Source organism: Argopecten irradians, chromosome 4 (assembly GCF_041381155.1).
Source record: "Argopecten irradians isolate NY chromosome 4, Ai_NY, whole genome shotgun sequence".
Taxonomy (NCBI): domain Eukaryota; kingdom Metazoa; phylum Mollusca; class Bivalvia; order Pectinida; family Pectinidae; genus Argopecten; species Argopecten irradians.
This window is the reverse complement of record NC_091137.1, coordinates 34111034-34135399: the sequence shown is the minus strand read 5'-3', so window position 1 is coordinate 34135399 and position 24366 is coordinate 34111034. Positions and strand designations below refer to the sequence as shown.

General features: G+C 35.6%; 2 protein-coding genes across 2 annotated transcripts; one reads left to right on the top strand and one right to left on the bottom strand.

Annotated features, from left to right (window-relative positions):
- The first annotated feature begins 1597 nt into the window (after positions 1-1597).
- On the top strand, positions 1598-9997 carry LOC138321407 (uncharacterized). Its single transcript, XM_069265078.1, has 2 exons — positions 1598-1786; positions 6781-9997. The coding sequence occupies exon 2, from the start codon at positions 6802-6804 to the stop codon at positions 8761-8763; it is 1962 nt and encodes a 653-aa protein (XP_069121179.1). The 5' UTR covers positions 1598-1786; positions 6781-6801; the 3' UTR covers positions 8764-9997.
- Positions 9998-13953: 3956 nt separating this feature from the next.
- LOC138321406 (vesicle-trafficking protein SEC22b-like) lies at positions 13954-24344 on the bottom strand. The gene is made up of 5 exons (XM_069265076.1): positions 24154-24344; positions 21449-21564; positions 19289-19449; positions 18565-18711; positions 13954-18220 (listed from the first exon to the last, which is right to left on the bottom strand). The coding sequence occupies exons 1-5, from the start codon at positions 24226-24228 to the stop codon at positions 18066-18068; spliced, it is 654 nt and encodes a 217-aa protein (XP_069121177.1). The 5' UTR covers positions 24229-24344; the 3' UTR covers positions 13954-18065.
- Between the last annotated feature and the right edge of the window lie 22 nt (positions 24345-24366).

Genomic DNA, 24366 nt, shown 5'->3' with positions numbered 1-24366 from the left:
AAACAGGAAACCTTAACAAGCTATGACATAGCTTGGTAGAACACAATAAATATGCTACCATATATACATAGAGAATACATGGTCATTGTCTTAAGATATAAGCTGTATCAAGGTGAGGGTTAAGAAAGACAAGTGACAAACCTTTGGCGAGCCACTTTTTTCTTTCTGACCAAAGCCAAAAACACACAACTTATATTTTAAGACATGTATAATTTTTATCCTGCAACATTCATTAACAACATGCATATACAAGCTGAAAAAATGCCAACTATGTTGCAAATATGTCTTTCAAGCTATGTTTCACCTCAGATCGAAGTAGGTCAGTTGCATCGGTAAACATGCTGAAATTCTAAAATGCAGCAGTTTTCTGTCAGTGCCAAATACAACAAAAATAAATGTGGAAGATGTATTCCGACAATGCTAATGCTGGTTACAGGATATTTCTTTATATGCATATGCAGCTCTATTAAATAAGGAATATCTAGGAATAACATGCATCAAATAAATGCAGGGTTTTGAAATACTGGCAACATATAACACAGTACCATAATCATGGTAAACCATAATCCATGTTACAGTCCCTGTGTACATATACAGGGCAAAGAAGTAATTCTAACAGTGTGGACAAAATATTGTTGAATTTTCGAGGCGATCTGTCCATTTGTCAAGACACAAGAAAAACAAAAAAAGTAGCATGTTAAGGACGGTCACGGACGTTCACTAAAACATAAACAATGAACACATATAGAACATACAATATATATAAAGATATATACATATTGCAGTTCGCAATTTTTCATTTCTGATACATATTCTTACTAGAAATTAACTCAATGGGTCTTACTTACGTTTACTGTACTATTACTGTACAAATGTGCTTTACTATTTTTGACACTCTATTCTTTTTAGCGATATGCCAGAGTTTGATATTTACAAATTAATTCTGTACATTACAGTACATGTAATTATATTTTATACAGACATGCGAGTACATTCCTTGAAGCGAATTCTGAAATTTGAAAAAAAAAACAAACAAAAAAAACCAATTTTATTTATTTGCACGAATATGGTTAAGTAGGATAAGTAGAAGTGAATCGGTTGTTGTTTTCTTTCTAAACAAAACAATACAAATGTCTATTGTAAAAGACTCAAAAAACGGAACAAATTTACGTCTAGATTTCTATTCCATATGTCAAGTTGCAAGTAAGTAGCAATGCGTATAGAGAATCCTTGATATACAAACATTCAAGGACAAACATCGTTCGCTCGCAGATCAAACGCGGCACATTCAGTAAGAAATCTATTAACAGCCGATGAATCTTGAATACATTTAACGTACTTTAGACGGCATTAATAATTAATTAGTTGATTGATAACGATACAAACAGAGGTAAACTTACCGCAAGGCGGGCCTCACGGCAGTCATTACGTTGTTCTCTTAGTAATGTTTATGACGTACATTGCCTACCGTGATATATATATATAAGAGTGATACACGACAACTTACATATGTATTAAATACCAAGATAAACGATTATGTGACCCTGTACACGACCTCGAACTTAATATTGTAAAAGTATTAGAATATATATATGAAAGAAATATATATACGACACTAGCTTCGTTTTACCTTCGTCTCACCTGGGTGGATATACCTGTATACATATGTGTGGTTTACTACACATGCTCGTTCTGTTTTGGTCTGTGAGTACTTCGCATACGATACCGTGGATTAAACTTCCTGTTTACGATCATGTAATTTTTAGAGAAATTATTTTCATGTAAGGTAAGTAAGTTTTATTAAGTTGTCATAGTATTTCTAATAAATTATGAAAATATGGGTCCACTTCTACGTTTCAGATAGATGTAGATACACCAGCATGCAGTGGTACATTGTATGTAGCTGCTATTACAAAGATCATTATTCTCCCCAAATGACGTTGTGTTAAACATATGTGGCAACTAATATAGATTAATTGGATCTACATTTGTATAGACACCTTTATTCAGGTCCTTACCGGTAGGCGAGTGATACTTGTCCACCGACAATATGGCCGATACTTAACGACATACATATAAGCGAAACTAAATACACAACAATAAGGCTATTTACAATAAGCGGTACATGGTATATGAATACGCATATATGTATACGGATACGTACATTGGAAGGGGAGCAATCATTATTCATGTTATATTGCAGATATTATATTGTCGCGTCTAAAAAAGAATATTGTATATAATCCAAATATGTACAAATCTATTGCATGATTCAGTAAGTGTCCTATGTATTAGTTACATATACAATGTAGTCTCGTAATGCTTTCTCGTTTAGTCATAAACGTACGCTGCGAATCTAAGGAGAAAGACCTGCTGTTTGGGGATAGCCCCACCACAGGTCTTAACCAAAACCCTAGCCATCAGAAACAACTAGTTATAAAAAAATCAACAACCGTAGATAATGTAAACTCAATACAAACAGTAGACTTTATGAGTCATAAAAGGCCTAGTCACAAGTTAGCCAAGGCCAAGTTGAGACTGGTTACAGCTTTATGTATACAACGACACAACTCTCACCTCCTCCCAAATTTCTATCAACGATGATCATGACCAAGGGGAAACACTAGCATATGCAATTGATTCTGATGATGACCCAGTCAACCACACCATTACTGAATCTGGTTTCCAAAAGACCATATAGGATATTTGTTTTACCGGTTTTAATCAAGACGATGTTCAAAATAATGTATGTGGGAAACTAACTACTATGTACTCGAACTGTGAAACCCTAACACAAACTAAAAAGGCTGAATCAGAAGACACTGTACGGATGAATGACCCCGACATAATATGTCTAACCGAGATTCTCCAAAACGCATACACTTACGATGATCGTCATTACAAGAAAGAAAACTGCCACCACTATGTAGCGTAAAACATGAAGAGAGGAACAGTGATATATATATAAAGCAACATCAGTTCAGAATACATTGATCAAGACTTCTTATTTTGCACCATAAACTTAAAAAATAGTGACCAACTCTTTATTTGGAATATCTATACGAGCCCTAACAACACATTGGATAACAACAACAAAACCCTAGAAATCCTTGAAAGGCTGATCACCATGAACTTTACCCACACATAACTGGGAGACAATGTCAACATCTGTTGGACCTAACTACCCTGCTAACAAATGTCTGTCTACAATTAAGGACTGCTACATGTTCCAACATGTAAAGGAACCTACTAAATATAGGGAAGGTCAAGCAAGTAATACCCTGGACCTGATTATTACTAATGAGAAAGGAATGGTGGAAAATCTTGAATATAATCCAAGTCTAGGCTCCAGTGACCACTTAGTAATATCATTTGACCTCATCCTGAAGGTAGACAACCATCCGGGAGGCAACACTAAACCAATATGCAACTTCAATAGAGAAACTATGAAGCTATAAGGCAAAAGTTTACCACTAAATATTGAAAACTGTCCAAATGTCTCGGAAGCTTGGGAAGTCTCCAGTCAGTACCTTGATAAAGAGATAGAGGCGAACATTCCATTATATAAAACATATAATCAACGAAATTCAAAACCTACATATCTAAAACAGCCATGGATGCAGTCAGACAAAAACGGAAATGTTGGTCCAAATACATACACTGCAAATCAGCTCACAACTTTGCTGAATATAAAACAGCTATTAACCGTGCTACACAGACCTTGAGACAGTCCAAATACATCCTCGATATTCCATTGCTTCCGATCACTTACGATCTCTACACTCCTGGACTTTCTCATAGTAAACCTGGAGGCAACATAACAGAACAGGTTATTTAGTCGATTGATGTACACCAAAAGAGCCGTATAACGCTACACTGTGTTTGACTGTGGCTTTGATGTTGGGCGTCGCTCTCTCTGTAGTCTTCAAAGGAAATGTTTGCTGGCCTGTGATTGGCCAAATGTTTTCCGCTGAGCTGCCTTCAATTTCACTATGAGATAGTCCAGGTGTGTAGACATCGTAAGTGATCGGAATCCCTGGAGTATTGAGGATGGTCCAAATACCACTACGAGAAAAGCTTGGCTAACAAAATTAAAACAAATCCGAAGGTATTCTGGAAATATGTTTGAACCAAAACAAACACAGCTACAACGATTGGGAATGTTAAAATGTCATCAGGAGAGCTAACAACGACTTCCGAAGAAATAGCCAACACTATGAATAAATACTTCGCCAGTGTGTTCACTACAGAAGACAGCATCCTAGAAAGACCATACTTACCAATCAAAAATTATGTTGAACCCATTGAGGCGATTAATGTGACCATTATATAAGTCTAAAAACCCATCAACAAAATCAACCCTAACAAGTCACCAGATCCTGATAATACCCATCCGATATTACTAGCGAAAATACTATCATATTCAGAAAATCAATCCAAGAAGGGACACTCCCGGACTCTTGGGGAAAAAATGTATGCCCGATATTCAAAAAAGTTCAAGAAAAGACCCCAGTAACTACAGACCAATCAGTCTCACCTCAATACCAAGTAAGATCATACAAAGAATAGTCAAGCACATGAGCAATACGGATTTAGACAGGGACGTTCATGCTCCACTCAACCTGATATACCTGGACTTCAGTAAGGCCTTTGACAAGTTATGGAACAGTACGGCATAAAAGGAAAAGTACTCCGATGGATCAGAAACTTCCTCACGGACATGGAACAGCGAGTAATTGTTAACGGAACATGTTCGAAAAGCCCACCAGTAACAAGTGGAGTTCCCCAAGGAGGTGCCCTGGGACGAATACTGTTCCTGATATATGTAAATGAAATTCCAGAAGCTGTGCCATGCCTTGTTAAAATGTTTGCTGATGACACAAAAAAAAATACTAAAAGATCTCTAGTCATGATCTTTCAACAGACAGGGATTACAAAACAGTATAGATAATATGTTAAGCTGGCACAGGACTGGTTGATGACTCTTAACCTTTCTAAGTGTAAAAAACACGGAGATCGGAAACAACGAGAAACCTCTCAGTACAGCTTCCAGAACGAATCATCATACATGATGATACAAAACAATTCAACCCAGAAGGATCTAGTTGTTGTCATAGATGAGAAGCCGAACCTCTCAGCACAAGCCAACAAAGCGGCACAAAAAGGAAATTGTATCATGGGAGTCATTTTAAGACATTCACGTACATGGATCAACACATATTCAGAACCCTCTACAAATCCCTAGTACGACCGCACCTAGAATACGCCACTACCATCTCTATTTTCAACATTTCTTCAACAAAAAACTATTAAAGACTTCTGGGTCTACCGACACTGGAATATAGACGTAAACGTTGTGACTTGATTCAACTCCACAAAATTATTAATAAACACAATGTTTAATGGTAGACCATACCAGTCAACTGAAGGGAATACCAATAAACTGTATAAGAGGCAGGTCAGGCTGAACACAACAAAAAATGCCTTCTCCAATAGAGTCATTAACCACTGGAATTCATTACCAAATGAGGTTGCCAACGTCAAGTCAATCAACAGCTTCAAGACCTAGCTTAATAAATATTGAAACATTCAGAACAAGTTCGTCATAAGTGAACATCCATAGTGAGGCCAGGAAAACTGGGATAACAGTGTTACATTAGAAAAGATTTGGTCCAAGGAAACAGTAAAAAAGACTTTATCATAACACCCACGCAGTCCGAAGACCAATTCTAAATATATATATACTAGCCAATAATTATTATATATTCATTAGATATCAATATTTCTAAAATTATATTTGTCTAAAGTAGTCATCAATTCTGGAATAAATAGATAATCTCAATGAGCTATAAGAGTTATTTTTTAATTTCAATTTGTTGTTAATAGTTATACTTTTAACAGTTGTAAATAAACATTAAATGAAACTGTGTGCGCGCAGCCGGAACTCAAAAGTCGGTGTAGGAGGCGGAAGAACCCGTAAACGCCACAAAGATTCATATACCATTAATGCCTCCCCACAAGTGTTGAACACTTTCAACAATGCCGCTGTCAGCGAAGTATTAGCGAAGAAGCGAAGCGCGCATCTGTCATGGAATCTGAAACTGAATAAGCTCGACATGTCAACAGAACAGAACAGAAATTGACGGATCTAAAACGACCACATGTCAACCTCTGTATAAGGGTAAACATATAACGTAGGAATAAAACTGTACGCAGGTCGTTAATGTGGTTCCATCGGAGCAAACTTGAGTGTAAAACAGTTACGATTATAGCAATATTTATTTACCAATTCACTTCCCACTTTAGTACATGTTTGCTCCGACGAACCACACTAATGTCCAGTTTCGCTCCTTTACGCTCAACCAGGTAGACATCATAGTCATGCAATGATCGTGTATTCAAGGTCTAGCAGATAACAATCCAAAGCCTACATTTTACGTTTGTAAAATTTTAATTTATGATTACATCCTTTCAAATACGTATGCGTGTACGTATATCGCTTATTGGAAAACGCCTTAATAAAATGTATCTGGGCAAAAAAAATTGTATATCCTTCCTATATGCAGCTGTTCTTTCCGATGGGTTCTCAAGAACATTTCTTTATTTTCTTTAATTATTAGAGAATCATTTATTCTATAATACAATCGATTTCTGTTTTTCCTAAATATGTAGTTTAGACATTTAATGCAGAGTTTACAGCTTGTATGACACAAATATTAGAAATAAATCACCACTATTACGTATATGTTGATAAAAGTTTCTAACATTATTTCGTTACAGCGTTGTCAATCAACCAAGACGATGTCTGACCCACTTATATCGAGTCAACTGAACGATGTGTTAGACAGCTATGGTCTCTCAAAAATCTTCATTGAATACCGGAGAATAGTAGCTGCCTGTGTCTGTGTTGATATCTCGGAAAGCGGTATCTTCGATGACATACTTATGGTTGTTGTCGGCAGTAAGAGGGATGGATTGTGCAGCTACCATGACACCGCATCAGATTTTGATATACTCGCAATTTTACCTGAAGCGCTGTTCGATGAAGCAAACATGAACTCTGCAAAGCATTTTGTCTCGACTTCAAATAATTTAGAAAATTCTGTGTTTATTTTAGAAACTGGATCACATCATGGATATAAATATCTAAACTGTCTTTCAAATGATAAGAACAAAGATCAGTTTACAATGTTAAGAGGATGTACGTACCTTCTCAACACAGCTACACAAGCGATATTAAATCCAGAATCATCAGCATTTGAAAATCATGGACCCGCGCTGAGCAAAATATTTTCAAATGAAGACGAGTCATTACAATTAGAAGCAGATTTTGTTATGGGTTTACATTGTCCGTCTTTACCGAAAGATTTTGACGAATGGTGTAACAGGAAAAGGAATTACAACTGGCCTCCCTCGTGGATCATAGAGGCTACAAAGAAATATGGGTGTTTTGTAGTCGGTATCGGTCATCCAAACAGTGACACTCATGCCATAGAATGGCGCCTCTCCTTGAGTAAAACGGAATTTCTTCTCACCAGATCATTCAACCATGTCCAGATGAAATGCTACGCTCTAATGAAGTTGGTAATGAAATGGATTATACACCCACAAATGAAGGAACCCCTGAGTTCATATCATGTCAAAACTGTGATGTTCTGGTTGTCTGAGGAAAAGGAGAGACAATTCTGGAGACCAGAAAATCTGGCGTATTGTTTCATGTCTTCTTTCGGAAAATTGAAAATGTTTGTTGAAAACAAAAAATGTCCAAATTATTTCATCACCGATGTTAATTTATTGGAAGGAAAATTAGAAGGTGAAATTTATCATCGAGTGCTAAAGGTCTTAGATAACATTATCACAGAAGGTCCCAAGGTAGTGTACCAATGTTTACCGCTGAATATTCGTCTGAATTCTTCAAGATGTCAACATCGCCCTGATCCGTGCTGTGAGTGTTTAAAACAATACCTTCTTAACCAACGAATCGTGGAAATGAACAACATTGAAAATAGGATGATAGAGTTTACAGTTTCAGAAACAGATGCTATTTTTCGATATTTTCAGTTTGGCTTGGTAGATTGGTATGTTATCAATGAGATCCGTAATCGTTCTATGCTGCATTCTCATGCTTTCACATCTTTATCCGTTTTGGAAGAAATGCGATTGTCTAATAAAAAACTTTACAAATTACAACAATTATATATCGGAAATCTCCGTGGCGATGGCTTCATTTCCCGGATCAAAATGGCGACGTACTTTTATTATAGAAGACGACTGCGTTATTGTGTCCCTATCTTGTCGTTGGTGATAAAATCAATGGAGTCCAGTCAGGAATTCGAGTTGTGCACTGACGAGGCTAGTGCGAGTGACGTTACGGAAATAGAAGGAGTCGAGTGCATCTATCTCACACAGAACAAAAAAGGATTCCAGGTGTCAGAAATAGTGTTTAATCCGTGTGACAAGCGTCTTATCCCTCCCGACCTTCAGGACGAGATGGGGAGAACAAAAACTGTGAATTGTATCCGCTATGAAGGCTGGGTGTTTGTTGACTCCATAGTATACGCGTACTACCTGCTGATTGTGACGCTACATGACATGCGTAGATACAGTGGCATCGTGTCATTGTTCAGACGGTTCCGCAAAGTCTGCACCCAACAACCTGGCACCATCCGTATTTTCAGGAGAGATATTGCGGAACGTTTATACAACCACGCCTCCATGTTGGTGTGGGTTGCTACCAAAGGTTTCACTAAAATGCCCGTGTGATTTAGAAATGAGCTACAGACCTTAGGAAAACCCGGGTTATTTCATGGATTCTGTATTGATAAAATGAAAAACACAAGAAAGTTATGTCTCGAATATGAAAATGAATATGAGAGGTATTTCATTATATATTATTGTAAGAAAATGTCAGTAAGAAAAGGAAAAGATTTAATGCCCATAACCTTACCGAAAGACCATAAATCCGCCAGTGAACATGGTCATCCCTTGAGATCGGTATGCAGAGCTAACGAGAGCATCAATAGTCCTATTTCACACACTCTCTCTGAGATAAAAGTATCGCGACAGAGAGTGGAAATCATGCATTTTTTATACAAGCATGAAATTTCATGAAATTTGGTATGCGAGCAATCTGATTAAAATACAGATCTTTATTATTACTACGTTTGATAAGAGGATCTGAGAAAATCCCATTAGGGGTCATGTCCAGGTGACCTTTGGAAATGGCCAATCAAATTGCTACTTGCAAAATTTTGACAGTGAATTTCAGGGACGAAATAGTTTGAAAGAACTGTAAAAATTATTTTGGTTTACGTAGTCATCTCGCCCTAAAAACACAATAAAGCTAATTGTTTATGTATACTGGGACGAAATTTCGTTTTCAATGGATGTGACAGGTGTAGAAAATGTATCCTATATGAAGACCACGTAGTATAAAGGTCATCTGGACGTGACCTCCTATGTGATATTGTCAGATTCTTTATATAATGGAGTGGTTATAAGGATCTGTATTTTAATCAGATTGGCATGCGAGTAGCCTAGACTACTAAACAATATTTAAACCGGAAGTCATTGCAAAATGTACATACTTCCGTTTTTTTGTTTTTAAGATGGCCCCCATTTTCGTGGGTAAGATTTAACAAAGTAATGAAATAGCATGCTGCACATCTCAATAAAAATATGAAAATTGGCATGTTAGTAGCCAAGACTACCAAAACAATATTAAAAGCGGGAGCCATTGAAAAAAATCCTACTTCCGGTAATTCCAAGATGGCCGCAATTTTCGTAGTTAAAACTTAACAGAGTAATGAAATAGCATACTGCACATCTAAATGAAAACATGAAACTAGGCATGTTAATTAGTAGCCAAGACTACCAAAATAAGGTACCTACTTCCGATAATTCCAAGATGGCCGACGATTGAATAGGCGAAACTATTAGAAGTACAACTGTAACAAAAAATACTCTGAACGTTTTAATAAAAATATTAAAGAGACAATTCACTCAGGCAAATTCTTTTAGATAACCAATAAGCAAAATATAGCATAAATGTATTGTTCTACATTTCTTATGAAAAATATAACGTAAAACATTGACAAATTCCACGACATTGTTAAGTATTTTAATTAATATCGTTGAAATATCAAATCGTTGATCAATACGATTAAGCAGGTACAATATTAACTCTGTACCCATACCCGAGCCAAAGTCACGCACATTAAACAAATGAACTACATAACCACTGAGAAGGTGATAAAATGATTTTTAGTCAAGACAATTCACCTAATAAGGTAAACACTAAACACACTACTGTCAGAGCGATTTGAGCAGTTCTAACCAAAAGTTGCATTACTTTACGAGCAAGGGACAGGGTTCGGCATACAAGAAGTTCGACCACAGTGTGTAATGGCGGACAGCGAGCAAGTTTGAATATTTCACACACGTGTCACCACCATAGGCGTTTCAGGCATATCACAGTAAAACTGACTGATCTAATTTCCATTAGAACTTGTTTTATCTGACATATATGCAAATTTTAATGATCTCTTAGACTGAATTGTCCCTTTAAACTTGGCATGCTAATAGCCAAGACTACCAAAATAAGATTAAAATCGGGAGCCATTGCAAATTATGCCTACTTCCGGTTTTTAGGTAATTTGACTGAAGGTCAAGATGACCTATTGTCGTCGTGTTTCGTCCGTCGTCGTGCGCCGGGGAAAGACCACCAGGCTCCGTCAAGAGCCTATTTAGAAAACGTGAACGTACACCTAGTTCAGACGAGACACAGTTCTCATGTTCGCTTTGGCCTTGGAAGAGGGGATCAAAGAAGTGATGAGCCACCATACTTACACGCTTCATAAAGACTTATACCACCAACAGAAAGGGGGTCCCATTGGTCTTAAATTATCAGGAGCGTTGGCCAAGGTCCACATGAATTTCTGGTGTCGACAGTTCAGGCAGAAAATGGCAGCAGCCACGTCGTCAACTTTTCGTAACCACCAGGTATATGTACTCAAAAATTATGTGGGTGACCAGAACCTTGCTGTAGAGACATTACCACCGGGTAGTAGGTTTGTTAAGAGCAAGATCGTGATTGTGGGTGAATTGGTTGATGGGGATTGAATGAGGTCGGCAGATGAAAGAACGGCGCAGATAATTAAAGAGGTTGCCAACTCAGTTTGCCTGTATACGATAATGGAGGTTGACTACCCCTCGGCCGATGATTCTGGATGGATGCCGTTGCTGGATATTCAAGTCCAAATGCGACAAGGATGGATCTATGGACTGGAAGTTTTACAAGAAAGCGGTTTCCAGCTCACAATTCATCTTCAATCGCAGTGCACTTCCTGTGTCCGCCAATCCCTATTTCAGGACGGCATACGTCGATTGTGTAACACCAGACCATCATTGGTACCAGAACTGCGCTAAGAGCTTAAGGAAGATCTAGCGGAGATGATGCTTATCTCAGGATACCCAGAGTCTTTTAAGGCCAATGTTATCATTGCTGTCCTCAGAGGGTATGCCAATCAGGTATCTGCGAGCGAGCGCGGTGAGAAGCCCATTTATCGGCCCAGATCTTGGATGGAGAATGAGCGTATGTCTAGGAAGAACATGAAAAAGGCATCGTGGTTTCGACCACCGTAATTTTCGTATCATCGACTTCTGGTGCAGAACTTGCCAGACGTGAACATGGGGTGATAGCGGTCCAGGGGCATAGACATGGCGTTAACATCAGGGTGGTTGAAACAGGGAGGGAGATGGCAGACGATCAAGCATGCAGCAACTTATTCGTACTGACACTAAATCTGATGATGGGTGTCAACGAGGGGAGTGTGTGCTATATTTGTCAGAGCAACCTGGTTCTGGGGGTGGGTCATTGCACTTCCGGTCCGGTGCGCTATGAAAAGCCACATGCAAAATATGTGGTAAGCACAATGCAGTGGCTGATGAGTACATTGGTATTGGTATGCGACGTATATTTATCAACTAATTAGATCTTTTGAGGATTCTTAATCTTAATGTGTTAATTCGTGTAGTTAAAGGAAAGGAGGGAAACATATAAATATCATTTACTAGTAAAGCGTTTCCATCAATAGGACAAAAAAAGACTTTTTGTAAAGGTCCAACGTGCCATCCTGTCACGAATCGAATGTTTGTCATTGAAAGAACTCGGGGAAAAAAAAGAAGAAAACTGAATTTTTTGTATTTGCATAAATCGATGTTTATGGTTATATTCTTCTGAGTTTTCAGTCCCGTTGACGTCTCGTTTCGACATAGGTCAAAGAAGTTGGGAAATTTTCAAATAAGATCTATCAATATCTGTAGCAAGTTGCCAGTTGCAAATTTTGTTAAAAAATTACGTTTCTATTCTTATTAGATTTTTTATACGGGTATTTTAAGGAATTAGCCATTTGGCGGCCATTTTTAAAATGTTTTTTTTCCGCTTTGAGTAGAGCCAAAGTTTTATAATTTTTTGCTTCAATTGTTTTTACTTAAATCATCACTGCGGCAGTATTGTTAGCTGTATCGAGCTGATTTTGCTGTAATTCTTAACTAGTGCCGTGGTTATTAAAATGTTAAGCAGTAATGTGTGAAATGATACATTTTTGTCACTTTATTTTAACATTTAATGGTAATTTTAATACTTTTATTTTCTACTCGAAAATATTGAAAAAATAAGAGATATTGAAATGGGGCAAAAAAGTAAGCACGCGTATATACGTACCTCCCATTTTCCTGCCTGCTTTAGAAAGAACAACCTTTTCCCTATTGATATGCAAAAAATATTTCCAAAAGTTTAATACCAGAACTTTTTATATAGGGCTAAATCTGGCAAAAATGGCTGAAAATGGTCCATTTTTCTAGCTCAATATTAAGGGGAAGGGGTAGCATATGGGTTTATTCTAAGAAAAAAATATGAGTTTTATTAATCATTACTGCTATATTTTTAAAGAAGAACACTGCAAAATAAATTATGTAAACATCCATTCATATCAAACACCAGATTTGGAAAGTAATCTCTGGTGTTTATGGTAAAAACGGCAAAATTCCCATGAAATCAAATATTTTGTAATCTAGGTATCTTTGAGGGACAATCGTTTAAAAACGAGCACACGGGCATATGCTTTTTCTCCCATTTTCTTCTATGGTATGCACTCATATTTCCGAAAATCTATAGTAGAAAAAAGTTTAATACAAGAAAATTTTGACTTCTCTATTTTCACTTCGCCCCGCCTCAATGAAACTAGTAAACTCCGATCTCTTCGTTTCCCATTGGAGATGCTTGGTCACGCGCATAATGACTTATGATAAGATAAAATCGTATGATGTCTGTAAAATCATTATTTTTCGTGGCGTTTAATTTTCTTGGATTTCATTTTTCAAAGTTCAAAACGCCATTAAATTATTACAAAGATAGAGGTAGTTTTACTTTCCTCTTCACCTTTTCTCTCTCTTCTTTCTTTAATGTCTCAGTGTTGGGAGGTGCCAGGTCATCTGGTTACACATACGATAGTTTAATATTTAAACTGCCTTCTTGGAAATGCATGAACAAAATCCTTGGTACTCCAGGGGTTCCGATCACTAACTAAAACTGGAGGCAACAGAACAGGTAATTTACTCCTTTGATGTACATCAAAAGAGCAAAATGGTACACTATGATTGATTGTTTCCCTTTGAAGTTCGTCGTTGCTCTCTCTGTAGTCTTCAAAGTAATTTTTTTGCTGGCCTGTGATTGGTTCAGAGTTTTTCCACTGAGCTGTCTTTTTACCATGAGATAGTCCAGGGGTATAGAGATTGTAAGTGATCGAAATCCCTGGAGAATCTAGGATGATTGAACAGATGTTACAGTGTACATATATGCTCAAATCAAAAGGCAAAGAAGAATGCTCCAATCAAGAAGGAATTGGTGACTCTGGTGAGCAGTGACTTAGAGGAACACAACATAACATTACAGATTTTATAATGCATTTTTACTGTTTGCAATAAATATAAATTTCTTCATCAACATACACAATCATACAGTTCAATATATACATGCACTGGCGAAGATGGTTGTTGGTATATATTTCTGATGGAATAATGTAGTCCATTCTGGGCTTTCTACACACATCCTCGATACTCCAGGGGTTTCGATCACTGAGAAAGTCCAGGGGTGTAGAGATCGTAAGTGATCGGAACACCTGGAGTATCGAGGATGTCTATACATGACAGTATATATAGATCTCCATTCATAAGTCACTGAATAAGTGTATCAATTATCTAAGCTATCACACATTTCTTAATGATTAGGGAACATTGGTTTTAAATGAAAATAAATGAAAAATTATTTGTTAAAGGGACAATTCACTCAGGCTAATTCTTTTACATAACCAAGAAGCAAAATATGGCATAAATGTATTGTTCTACATTTCTTATGAGACATTTAACTCAATATATTGACAAATTCCACGTTATTTTTAAGTATTTTAATTGATACTGTTGTAACTACAAATCGTTGATCAATACGATTAAGCAGGTACAGTATGTACTCTGTACCCATTCCCGAGCAAAAGTCACGCATGTTAAACAAATGAACTACATAACCACTGAGGAGGTAATAAAATGTTTCTTAGGCAAGACAATTCATCTAATAAGGTAAACCACTACTGTCAGAGCGATTTGAGTAGTTCTAGACAAAAGTTGCATTACTCTACGAGCAAGGGACAGGGTTCAGCATACAAGATGTTCGACCACAATGTGTAATGGCGGACAGCGAGCGAGTTTGAAAGTTTCACACACATTTCACCACCATGGGCTTTTCGAGCATATCACATTAAAACCGACTGATCTTATTTCCATTAGACGCGGTTTTTTCCCCCGATATATGTACAAATTTTAATGTTGCCTTAGATTGAATTGTCCCTTTAAACAATGGATAATAAATGTAACAAAATTTCAGATATTTGACATTGAGAGAGACCTCAAGAAAACAAATGATTTTTATTCTTCTTTCATTCATATCATTCACGAATACATTTTCTCATTTACAAATGTTTGAAAATAGAAACAGAAAACCTTAACAAGCTATGACATAGCTTGGTAGAACACAATAAATATGCTACCATATATACATAGAGAATACATGGTCATTGTCTTAAGATATAAGCTGTATCAAGGTGAGGGTTAAGAAAGACAAGTGACATGCCTTTGGCGAGCCACTTTTTTCTTTCTGACCAAAGCCAAAAACACACAACTTATATTTTAAGACATGTATAATTTTTATCCTGCAACATTCATTAACAACATGCATATACAAGCTGAAAAATGCCAACTATGTTGCAAATATGTCCATCTTTCAAGCTATGTTTCGCCTCAGATCGAAGTAGGTCAGTTGCATCGGCAAACATACTGAAATTCTAAAATGCAGCAGTTTTCTGTCAGTGCCAAATACAACAAAAATATATGTGGAAGGTGTATTCCGACAATGTTAATACTGGTTACAGGATAAATTTCTTTATTTCTTTGTATGCATATGCATCACTATCAAATGAATATCCACACCTCTCATTATCTTGTCTAGGAATAACATGCATCAAATAGATGCAGGATTTTAAAATTTAACATATAACACAGTGCCATAATCATGGTAAAACATAATATATGATAGCACATTTGTATATTATGCTTACAATCAGACTTCAAATTAATAAGACAAATAAAATAATGGTAATACACAATTTCACATAGCAGTTGACACAGTTTTCAGTTTGGAGCTTCTTTAGATGCATTTTTTCAATGAAAAATCTTACATCCCAAAAAAAAAAAAAAAAAAAATCCAAAATTACTGATACAGGAAAATCCACAATGCAACCTCTGTGCCACCACATGATTGTTTTAACCAACTTAAAATTGTTCTCTTCTCATAGATACATCCTTTACAAACCATTTTAACCTGAAGGCTGTGTGCATGAACTCAACTTGCTCTCCTTCTATTTCTAGAATATCATTTCTGGTCACTCGTTTTGTAGCGCCTCTGCCTTTGAAAGCTCTTTCTTCCACAAGCTGGAAAACATTTTGGGAAGTCTTCCCTTCTAAAAAATCGAGTTGGCATTTGGTAGATCTATAGTAATTCAATGAAACTAAGGGAGATAATCAATTTAACCAAAACCGTATCAAAACTATATAGTGTCATTTTTGCTCATTCTATTGAAAATGCACCTTTAAGACTCATCCCCAATGGATGAGTATAATTAAGACTAGATAACTGTAACATACATATCTATATAAAGGTAAACCATACACAACCAGTGTCATAATTTTTATATTTAAACAATTAATGAAATGCAAAACTACTCCATGTTTGAAAAAAAAAAATCAATGCACTATTTGTCTTAAAAGTTAAAATGCTTCCATTTAATTCTTCATACATGTAAACATAGTACAGGTATATTCCATTTACATAATAATCTCATGCATAACATTTTCTCACAATAGATATTGAAATATGTAAAACTATTGTCTAGGATGAATCACTGTTTGAAAGGTTCCAATCTACTTTATCAGTATGATATTTCAAAGAGCTTCGGGTAACTTTTCCTGACTTTATTATTTGTATTTTACAAATTTCTCATCCTCCATTGGCATGACTCTCAAACATTCACACCATTCTTGTGCTGTAGATCACATTGGAATACATTATACCTGGAATTTAAGTTAAAGCAAAGAGGCAGCATGTTTTATATCTTTACACACTTGGCTTGTTGGGGTTAAAACAAAAGGGAGGAGGTATATCCTTTCAATAATTACCAATCATTCAATCGACCACTTCTTTCAAACAATTGATTTTCTTAGGCACATACAAATGTACATTATTTAACAGTATACCCTCTCTCAGTATCCTCCTCCTGTACTTTCAGAGTTACAATAGGGTGAATACCTTATATGATTCACAATCCCAGCAACTCCTAAGAATCAAGGTACTGAACTCTTAGATTACTACAGGAGGTTAAAGTTATCAAGCCAATTAGGAGGTCTCTAACAATATGCTTTGGTTAGCAACAACAAGGGTTACAGATACAATCCAATATTATACAGTAGCAGGTTTTACATGTCATGAGATGCCAGGGGTATATGGAGAATGAAGTTTTATAGCACTTGACGCTGTATATATGTACGTGCATCAGATAGCATTTTACTGTTATACATGTACCATCCTCGATATTCCTTGAGTTTTATGTAAATCAAAGTTTCTCATCTGTTGTCACACACAGAGCCTTCAGTTTTACTATGACTATAGTCCAGGATTAGATATAACAACAGTGATAGTAACCCCTGGAATATTGATGATGACGTAAAACATACACTTGATTTCATTACAGAACACAACTTTAAATCGTGGAACTTAATGGAATTGGATTCAGAAAAGTTCCAACTCAATATCTTACTGAATAACTTCTGCAACATCAAATAAGGTTAATCCAGTAAAGCATCTAGCTCAAGCTCACCACAGGACTAGAGACTGTTTCACATTACTCATAGACTTATAAATAAATGTCATATATCAGCCCTGTATATTATAGAGTTATCTCCCATTGTTGGTAGGTATCAGTTCAGACTTTTTGTTTGTAAACAAATATTCTTCGTTTTCTTTGAAAAATTTGACTTGCAAATGCATGATATAACAATAAATATCTATGATCTGCTAGGGGCAGATAACTCTGTAATATGCAAATACAGAATATGCGTAGGTACTGGTAATAGAAAGGAAATCCATCCACTATAGAAGATCTGAACACCATTATGGAGTATGTTGTTTTCACAGGCTCCGCATTCCATTAAAAGTAAAGTTATCACTCAAAGACAGGGAGGTTTTATGATGACACTGTTTCACCTCTAATGCAGAAATCAGGGGGTCAGATACAACCTAGCTATACAGTATCACACATATTTGACTGACATGTAACTCAAAATTAAAAAATAGTCTCAGCTTCCAAGAACCTCGTACACCAATATTCTACGACAGCGGGAGAGAGGAATTACTACGAGTCTTGAAGATGTCAATTGTTTCAGATTGCACCGACCCATTCTCACCACCACCAATACCGCAGGAACAATAGGAATACAATCACAATAATTAATACAGCTCCTATCTTCGCGTATGATGACCGCAAATTTAGATTATGGGCATCTTTTCTGTAGGTTTTAGACATATCTGATAAATTACTTGCTTTAAAATCCAATTCTGAAAGATAAAAAAGGTAGGGATTACACAAAAAAAGAAGCATTAAACATAGACATATGACATGACTATATTAGCTATGTCCATTTGATTTATGACATTAATATAAAGTATATTGTACCAAAGTTTAACAGTATAATCAAAATCAAAATGATATTTTGCTGCCAATGTTCATCAGAGAAAAACAATATGACAGATATGATATGACCAAACTCTGTAATATAATTATATTATAGTACAAGGTAATTTATACAGCTTTTTAAATTATAGATCACAGCTAAATAGCTGAAAAATTTCTTCAATCTAAAGATTGACGGATTGTCTCCCCTTGTCCATAAATTTAATACCTGATAATTTCTCTCCACGATCTAAAACATCATCAATATTTTGGACCATAATTCTGTGTACATCCTGTAGTTCAGTGTTTATTGAAGACAAGTTTTTTCTCGCTCTGGAGTCCATGTATGATTTTCTAGCTTTCTGTATGTACGTATCTGTATTAGAAAAGTAGTGTAACCAAGTATATGATCTCAATCAAACTGTGTAATCTAATTATTTCAACATTGTAACATCTGTAATTACATTGAATGAAATTGCTAAGACAACAACTAAAGCATTTGTGGTACATCTTTTTAAAATTGGAACCCTCCTCTGTAGTTTATTTTCTTTGTATGCAGAGCTCAATCGTCTGCTCCTGTTTTTGATAGCGAAAAATACCATTTGTCAGCAGTGTAGCATCTTTAAGTTAAAGAATTCTGATCAGTATAAAAAATCACTCAAACGTTCCAAACAGAAACATACAATGTAAGCAATTTGTACATTGTATTGGTAAATGTTATAATAACTAAGTATCCATTTATCCATTAGCATTTATAATAAACAAGACTATATAAATACATATATCTAACACATTCAATCACATATGGTACAGGTTTTCTCTCTAGTTCAATAAAATGGAGAAGTAAAAATATTCTCTTATTTATTAAATAGCAAGTCCAAAGAGAATTATTTTTAACTGGCAATTTAAAACTCATATTATAAAACTTGATAATTAAAGTGTTTATTACTCACCGAACTCAATAAAGCTGTAGGGTCTGGAGACAGTTTCTACCTTTTTACCGTACTGTGAATTAAACTCTAATTGTAGATCCTCTAAGTAGGTAAATGCTAGTCTCTTTGAAAAGGATTTTTCACAAAGAATGAGAAAACACACTCCTCTCTCGATCAGATAACTAGAAAAGACCAAACATAATGCACATTAGGACTGGAATGATACACTTTCCTTTGATATAATTTAATGAATTAGGTATACAATACATGTCTCACAATAGGATACCCAATACCATTTGTGCGGGAGTATTGTTTCTATTGGTGATGGATTATGTTAAAAGATTATTTCCCACGCTAACTTCATTCCAGCTGGAAGATAACAAATAGTTACGTTCCATCGCCATTGGAAATACTAGTACCGCACAAATATTATCTGGTATCACATGGTACATGAATTATTTCCATTATTTTCCATCTGTGCAAATTACAGAGTTATTTCCCTTGTGGTTAGGTATCCATTGTGACTCCATCATTTTGTGTGCAAAATACAGGTCGTTTTCTCCAGAAAGTATAATGATACGTTTGACATGACATCACAATCATTACCTTAATTTCCCATTAGGGCAGATAACTCTGTAATATGAAAAGACCTATAATATGACTGAAGGCAAGGCCTTAAAGGGCGCAGCTAGATGTTTTAATTTGAATTACCGTATTCGACCCAATAAGCGCCCATGTCCCTATAAGCGCCGTCCCCCTTTTTGAGGCCTTGATTTCAATTGTCCACGCATAAATAAAGACCAAAACTACAAAATACTGTCTAGATTTGGAATTTTGTCTTATTAGCACCTTTTCATTTTTTTTCAATTTCTTAAACACACTGGGCGCTTATTGGGTCGAATACGGTATGCACGGCATAGGAAGATCATTTTATTTTCTATTTCATGTAGAAGACATAATTTAGAAATAAATGGACGCACTTCAAACTATAGAAGTATATGATGTAATAATTGTCTAGCATAAACTCAAAGAAATGAACTCAAAGATTCGGATTTCTCTGTGTCCATTCAAGGCCTGGAATACTGCGTATGCGAATCCTATGATTTCGCGCCATTTGTTGACGTTATGTGACGTCATGATTTCTGTTCTCATCGATATCTTCGCCTTGGTGGATATTTTGACTGCATTCTATAGCTTTTAATTGGACTCATTCACGTACCATGTGATACCCGGTAACCTTTGTGCAGGACTATTGTTTCTATTGCTGATGGAATGACGTAATCGCGGGATAACATCATTTCAGCAGGAATATTACAAAGAGTTATAGAAATACTGGTCCCGCACAAACGTTATCGGGTACGTGAATTAGTCCCATTTTGAAATGTTATTATTATTATTTAAAAAACAATCGAAAATGTTTAATTACTCCTGTTATGCATTTTCATTAGTTAAATATATATTAACTGGGGAGAGCAGTACCGGAGCAACGCACAGCCTCCCCATATGTATGAAAAAATGGAGCTGCAAACTGAAGCTGTCAGTGTGTATGATTGAATTTTGAAGATTGTGTTTTTTCTTATATTTTCGTGTATCTGTTAACTTAGAAGAGCTTCGCACTTCATGCCCTTCGGGCTGTGCATGCCCTTAATATATAGATTCAATTATGAAATTTCAAAGACAAGGCACACTTGTAAACATTACCTTTCATAATAGTCATAATTCATAGTAATTCAAGACTTTTAATTCAAAATTGTATATAGAATTTCAAATTATCAATTTACATTTCAGATAATAAAGTAAACTGTACTTCAATAGAGTAACAAAATCTAATTCAAAATTCATTATAAACAAACTAGTCACATATTTTTTATTTTTATTTTTTTACAAAAATGCTAACATTTCTGGTGAAAAAACCCACTTCCATCATGAAAATAAGTAATACAATATTTCATCAATATATCATTTATCAAGTCACAAACTAAAGGACTATTCTGATAGAAAATTTTAAAGATAAACTAATAGCTATAGGCGGAGAATTATTCAAATGCTTGAATTTTTTAGGTGTATTAAAGTTTAAACCAACCATTTTAAATTCACCACACATTTTGTTCAATTCAAAACTTTTTTTGATAATATTCATGTCGGGTCGGAGTATCCATGCCTTAAAATTAAACAACCTACTGAAATATGTATGGTCCTGTCTCAAGGCTACATCTAGCTGGAGGCTGGGGGTCTGACATTATTTTCTTGAACAGTTGTTTTGATTGCGTCTGGAAATCCATTAAATTTCTTCCAGCCTGCGAGAAAAAAAAAGGAATTAAAGCAAATGCAGGGTTCTCACTAAGTTTTTGAATAGATGGTTGAAAATTTATAATAGGTGGTTGAGGGCCACAAGCCCCCATGGGGCCAATACTTATTTCTGACAAAAATAGCCGGTTGTAAACAAGGAAATACACGGCTGTTTTTGCCGGCAACCGGCTTTTAACGAGAACCCTGAAATGTATTTTTTTTTTTTTATATTTCAGACTTAATTATAAAGATATCAAAGTATAAGATGTACCACATGGAGTATCTCGGCGGGCTCTTCATAGAGTATCCTATAATATTTACTCCCATACATAATGTACAGAGGATTCCGCTTATTTGCATGGGTCATTTTCCAGAAGAAAATATGCAAATAACCAGAGTATTCGAATAGGCGGAGATGACATTTTGCACCTCCGTTTGACCCCACACATATGTATGTGAATAGGCAAATAGATATCGTTTCGTTTACTTGATAAATACCTAAATTATTTACACTTAAAACGAACCACAAGTTATTATTTTCGAAGTTGTAAATCGATTTTAATTGTTTAATAACAAAAAATATTCCAATATAAGATTCTTGTTTTCGTTAGATCGACACGTGAATATTTGAGAAACAGCTAAACGATCGATATCAAATGCAATTAGATTCTACTAAACAGGATTGGATTTGTGACTACAATTCTAAACTTAAACAATAAACAAATTTACGTACATTTGCCTGGCAAAATGAACTTACGATCGTGATTAAACTTCAAAGTGCCAATCAACTAGTATGAATTCGAAAATGGCGGCAGGTGATGAAGCCATGCGTTCACTCGACCTAAATGTCTTTTGAGAATTCTCCCTGTATTGTTGATCTATACGGCGAATAGCTTGATAACATTTCAGAAATTAATGCATATTCAAGTAGCAATGAAACAATTAACGTAGCAAGTATCTTTTGTATCCTAAGCTTACATACTGTACGAAACTTGCGGTAGTCATTGCACGCAAACTTTGCATGCTTTTATGTCTCGTTCAATGAGACGCTTGATACGCACATGTCTGTCGTAGTCAACAAGACTCTGGTTGAACGAGACTACTCATGAATGGCGATTGTTGTAAGGAAGCATGGTTTCTCCAACCGATCGCGAACTAAGGTACGTTACGTTAATAAATAAACATATTTGAAAGTGCAAATTCTTTAATTAGATGTTTGAGTCAGTGATTATACTAAAGTTATGATCAACCGCTGCTGATGTAAATCGTAACAGCGTCGAATACCTTTGCAGATTCATGCATAAAATAACAAGCCATACTATAACGTTAATCTGTTACCAGGATGATTTCTAGTAAAAGCGAAGTATCTTGAAACATATATCGGCGAATTTCGCGAAAAACATATTGCAAAATTGAAAAATATTCGATTTTATTTTTAGAATTTCCCAAATATTTTATTCAAATAACCGGAGGTCATGCAAAAGTCTATGCAAATACACGGAGTTGAAAAACAAAGATAAAGAAGGAAAAAATCGGGACCGCAGAATTTTATGCAAATAACCGAAATATTCGAATAACCGTTATTTGATTATGTGGAGTCCTCTGTACATGTATACATGTACCTGAGATATTTCTTATCAAACATATTATTTGTCGAATGTTACTGACTTAATTCAGACAAAATGTTATATTTTAAAAGTGTCTCGCCGTACCTCTTCTATTGTTGAAGTACAACAATAGAACAATTGAGAAGGATAAGTCACACTGGGTTTTGGGCAAGTACGGTGCAGGAGCTTTTGTGTTTGTGCACTGACCATGACATTTGGTGACGGCTGATTTTCTTTTGATATCTGCCCGCGCAGCCTATGATGCAGCTTGCGGGCGCAAGGGTTACCGTCTTACTGTCTGAAGTTTGCTGTCATTTCAAGTGCTATCATATCTTTTAACGAAAATTTAAGACATTTATTCAATATCTTACTTCCTTAAAGCAAGTACTTAATGTTGTGAAATTTAACTAACTTTACATTGGTGTTTCGTTTGACTCGATAAGACAATAAAGTATTTGTTAAGAAAAATGGTTTTTATTGCCTGTTCATAGGCGTCTCACATGGTGTTTAGTAGTGTAAAGAGACAGTGACGAATCCTTCATACTTGAGTATAGTATTTTTTTAATACATGTATTTTTATATCTACAGTGTATATGTACATTTATGTATGTACAATGTTTAATGTACATATACAACATGCGTTTTATTATATAAGGAATATAATTCTGTTGTCATACATACAAGTAAATATCTTAACTTAAAACCTGTATGCAACTGAAAATTTGTATTCAAGTGGAGATAACTCTACATTAATTACTAAGAGTCAGAAAAGAGGTCATTTTTTTCAAATTATTACATCATGCAAACACAGTCGATAACAAAAAGTTAGAGCAGGACATCGCTTTCACATTTCTTAACATTGTCGCCTAAATACATTAAACAGATAATCACATCGACAATATATTCTTACTGACTTGCGATTGTGAAAGTAAGCATGAACTGCAAATGGCAACAGACTTGTCACAACAAAATCTTTCACTTATAACATACCGTTTCATCCTCTTGCATTGACGCAGCCAGGGGCAAAGCATCTGCCACTCGTGCTATAGTTGTCATTAGCACCATCTTCTTGTATATAGTACTATACTGCTAAAAAGAGTTTATGTGAAGCTCTCTAACTTATTATGGCTAAAATGTACCAATACACGTATTGCAGTGACGTGTAACGTAACACATGTGAGCATGACCGGAAACGCTAGTATA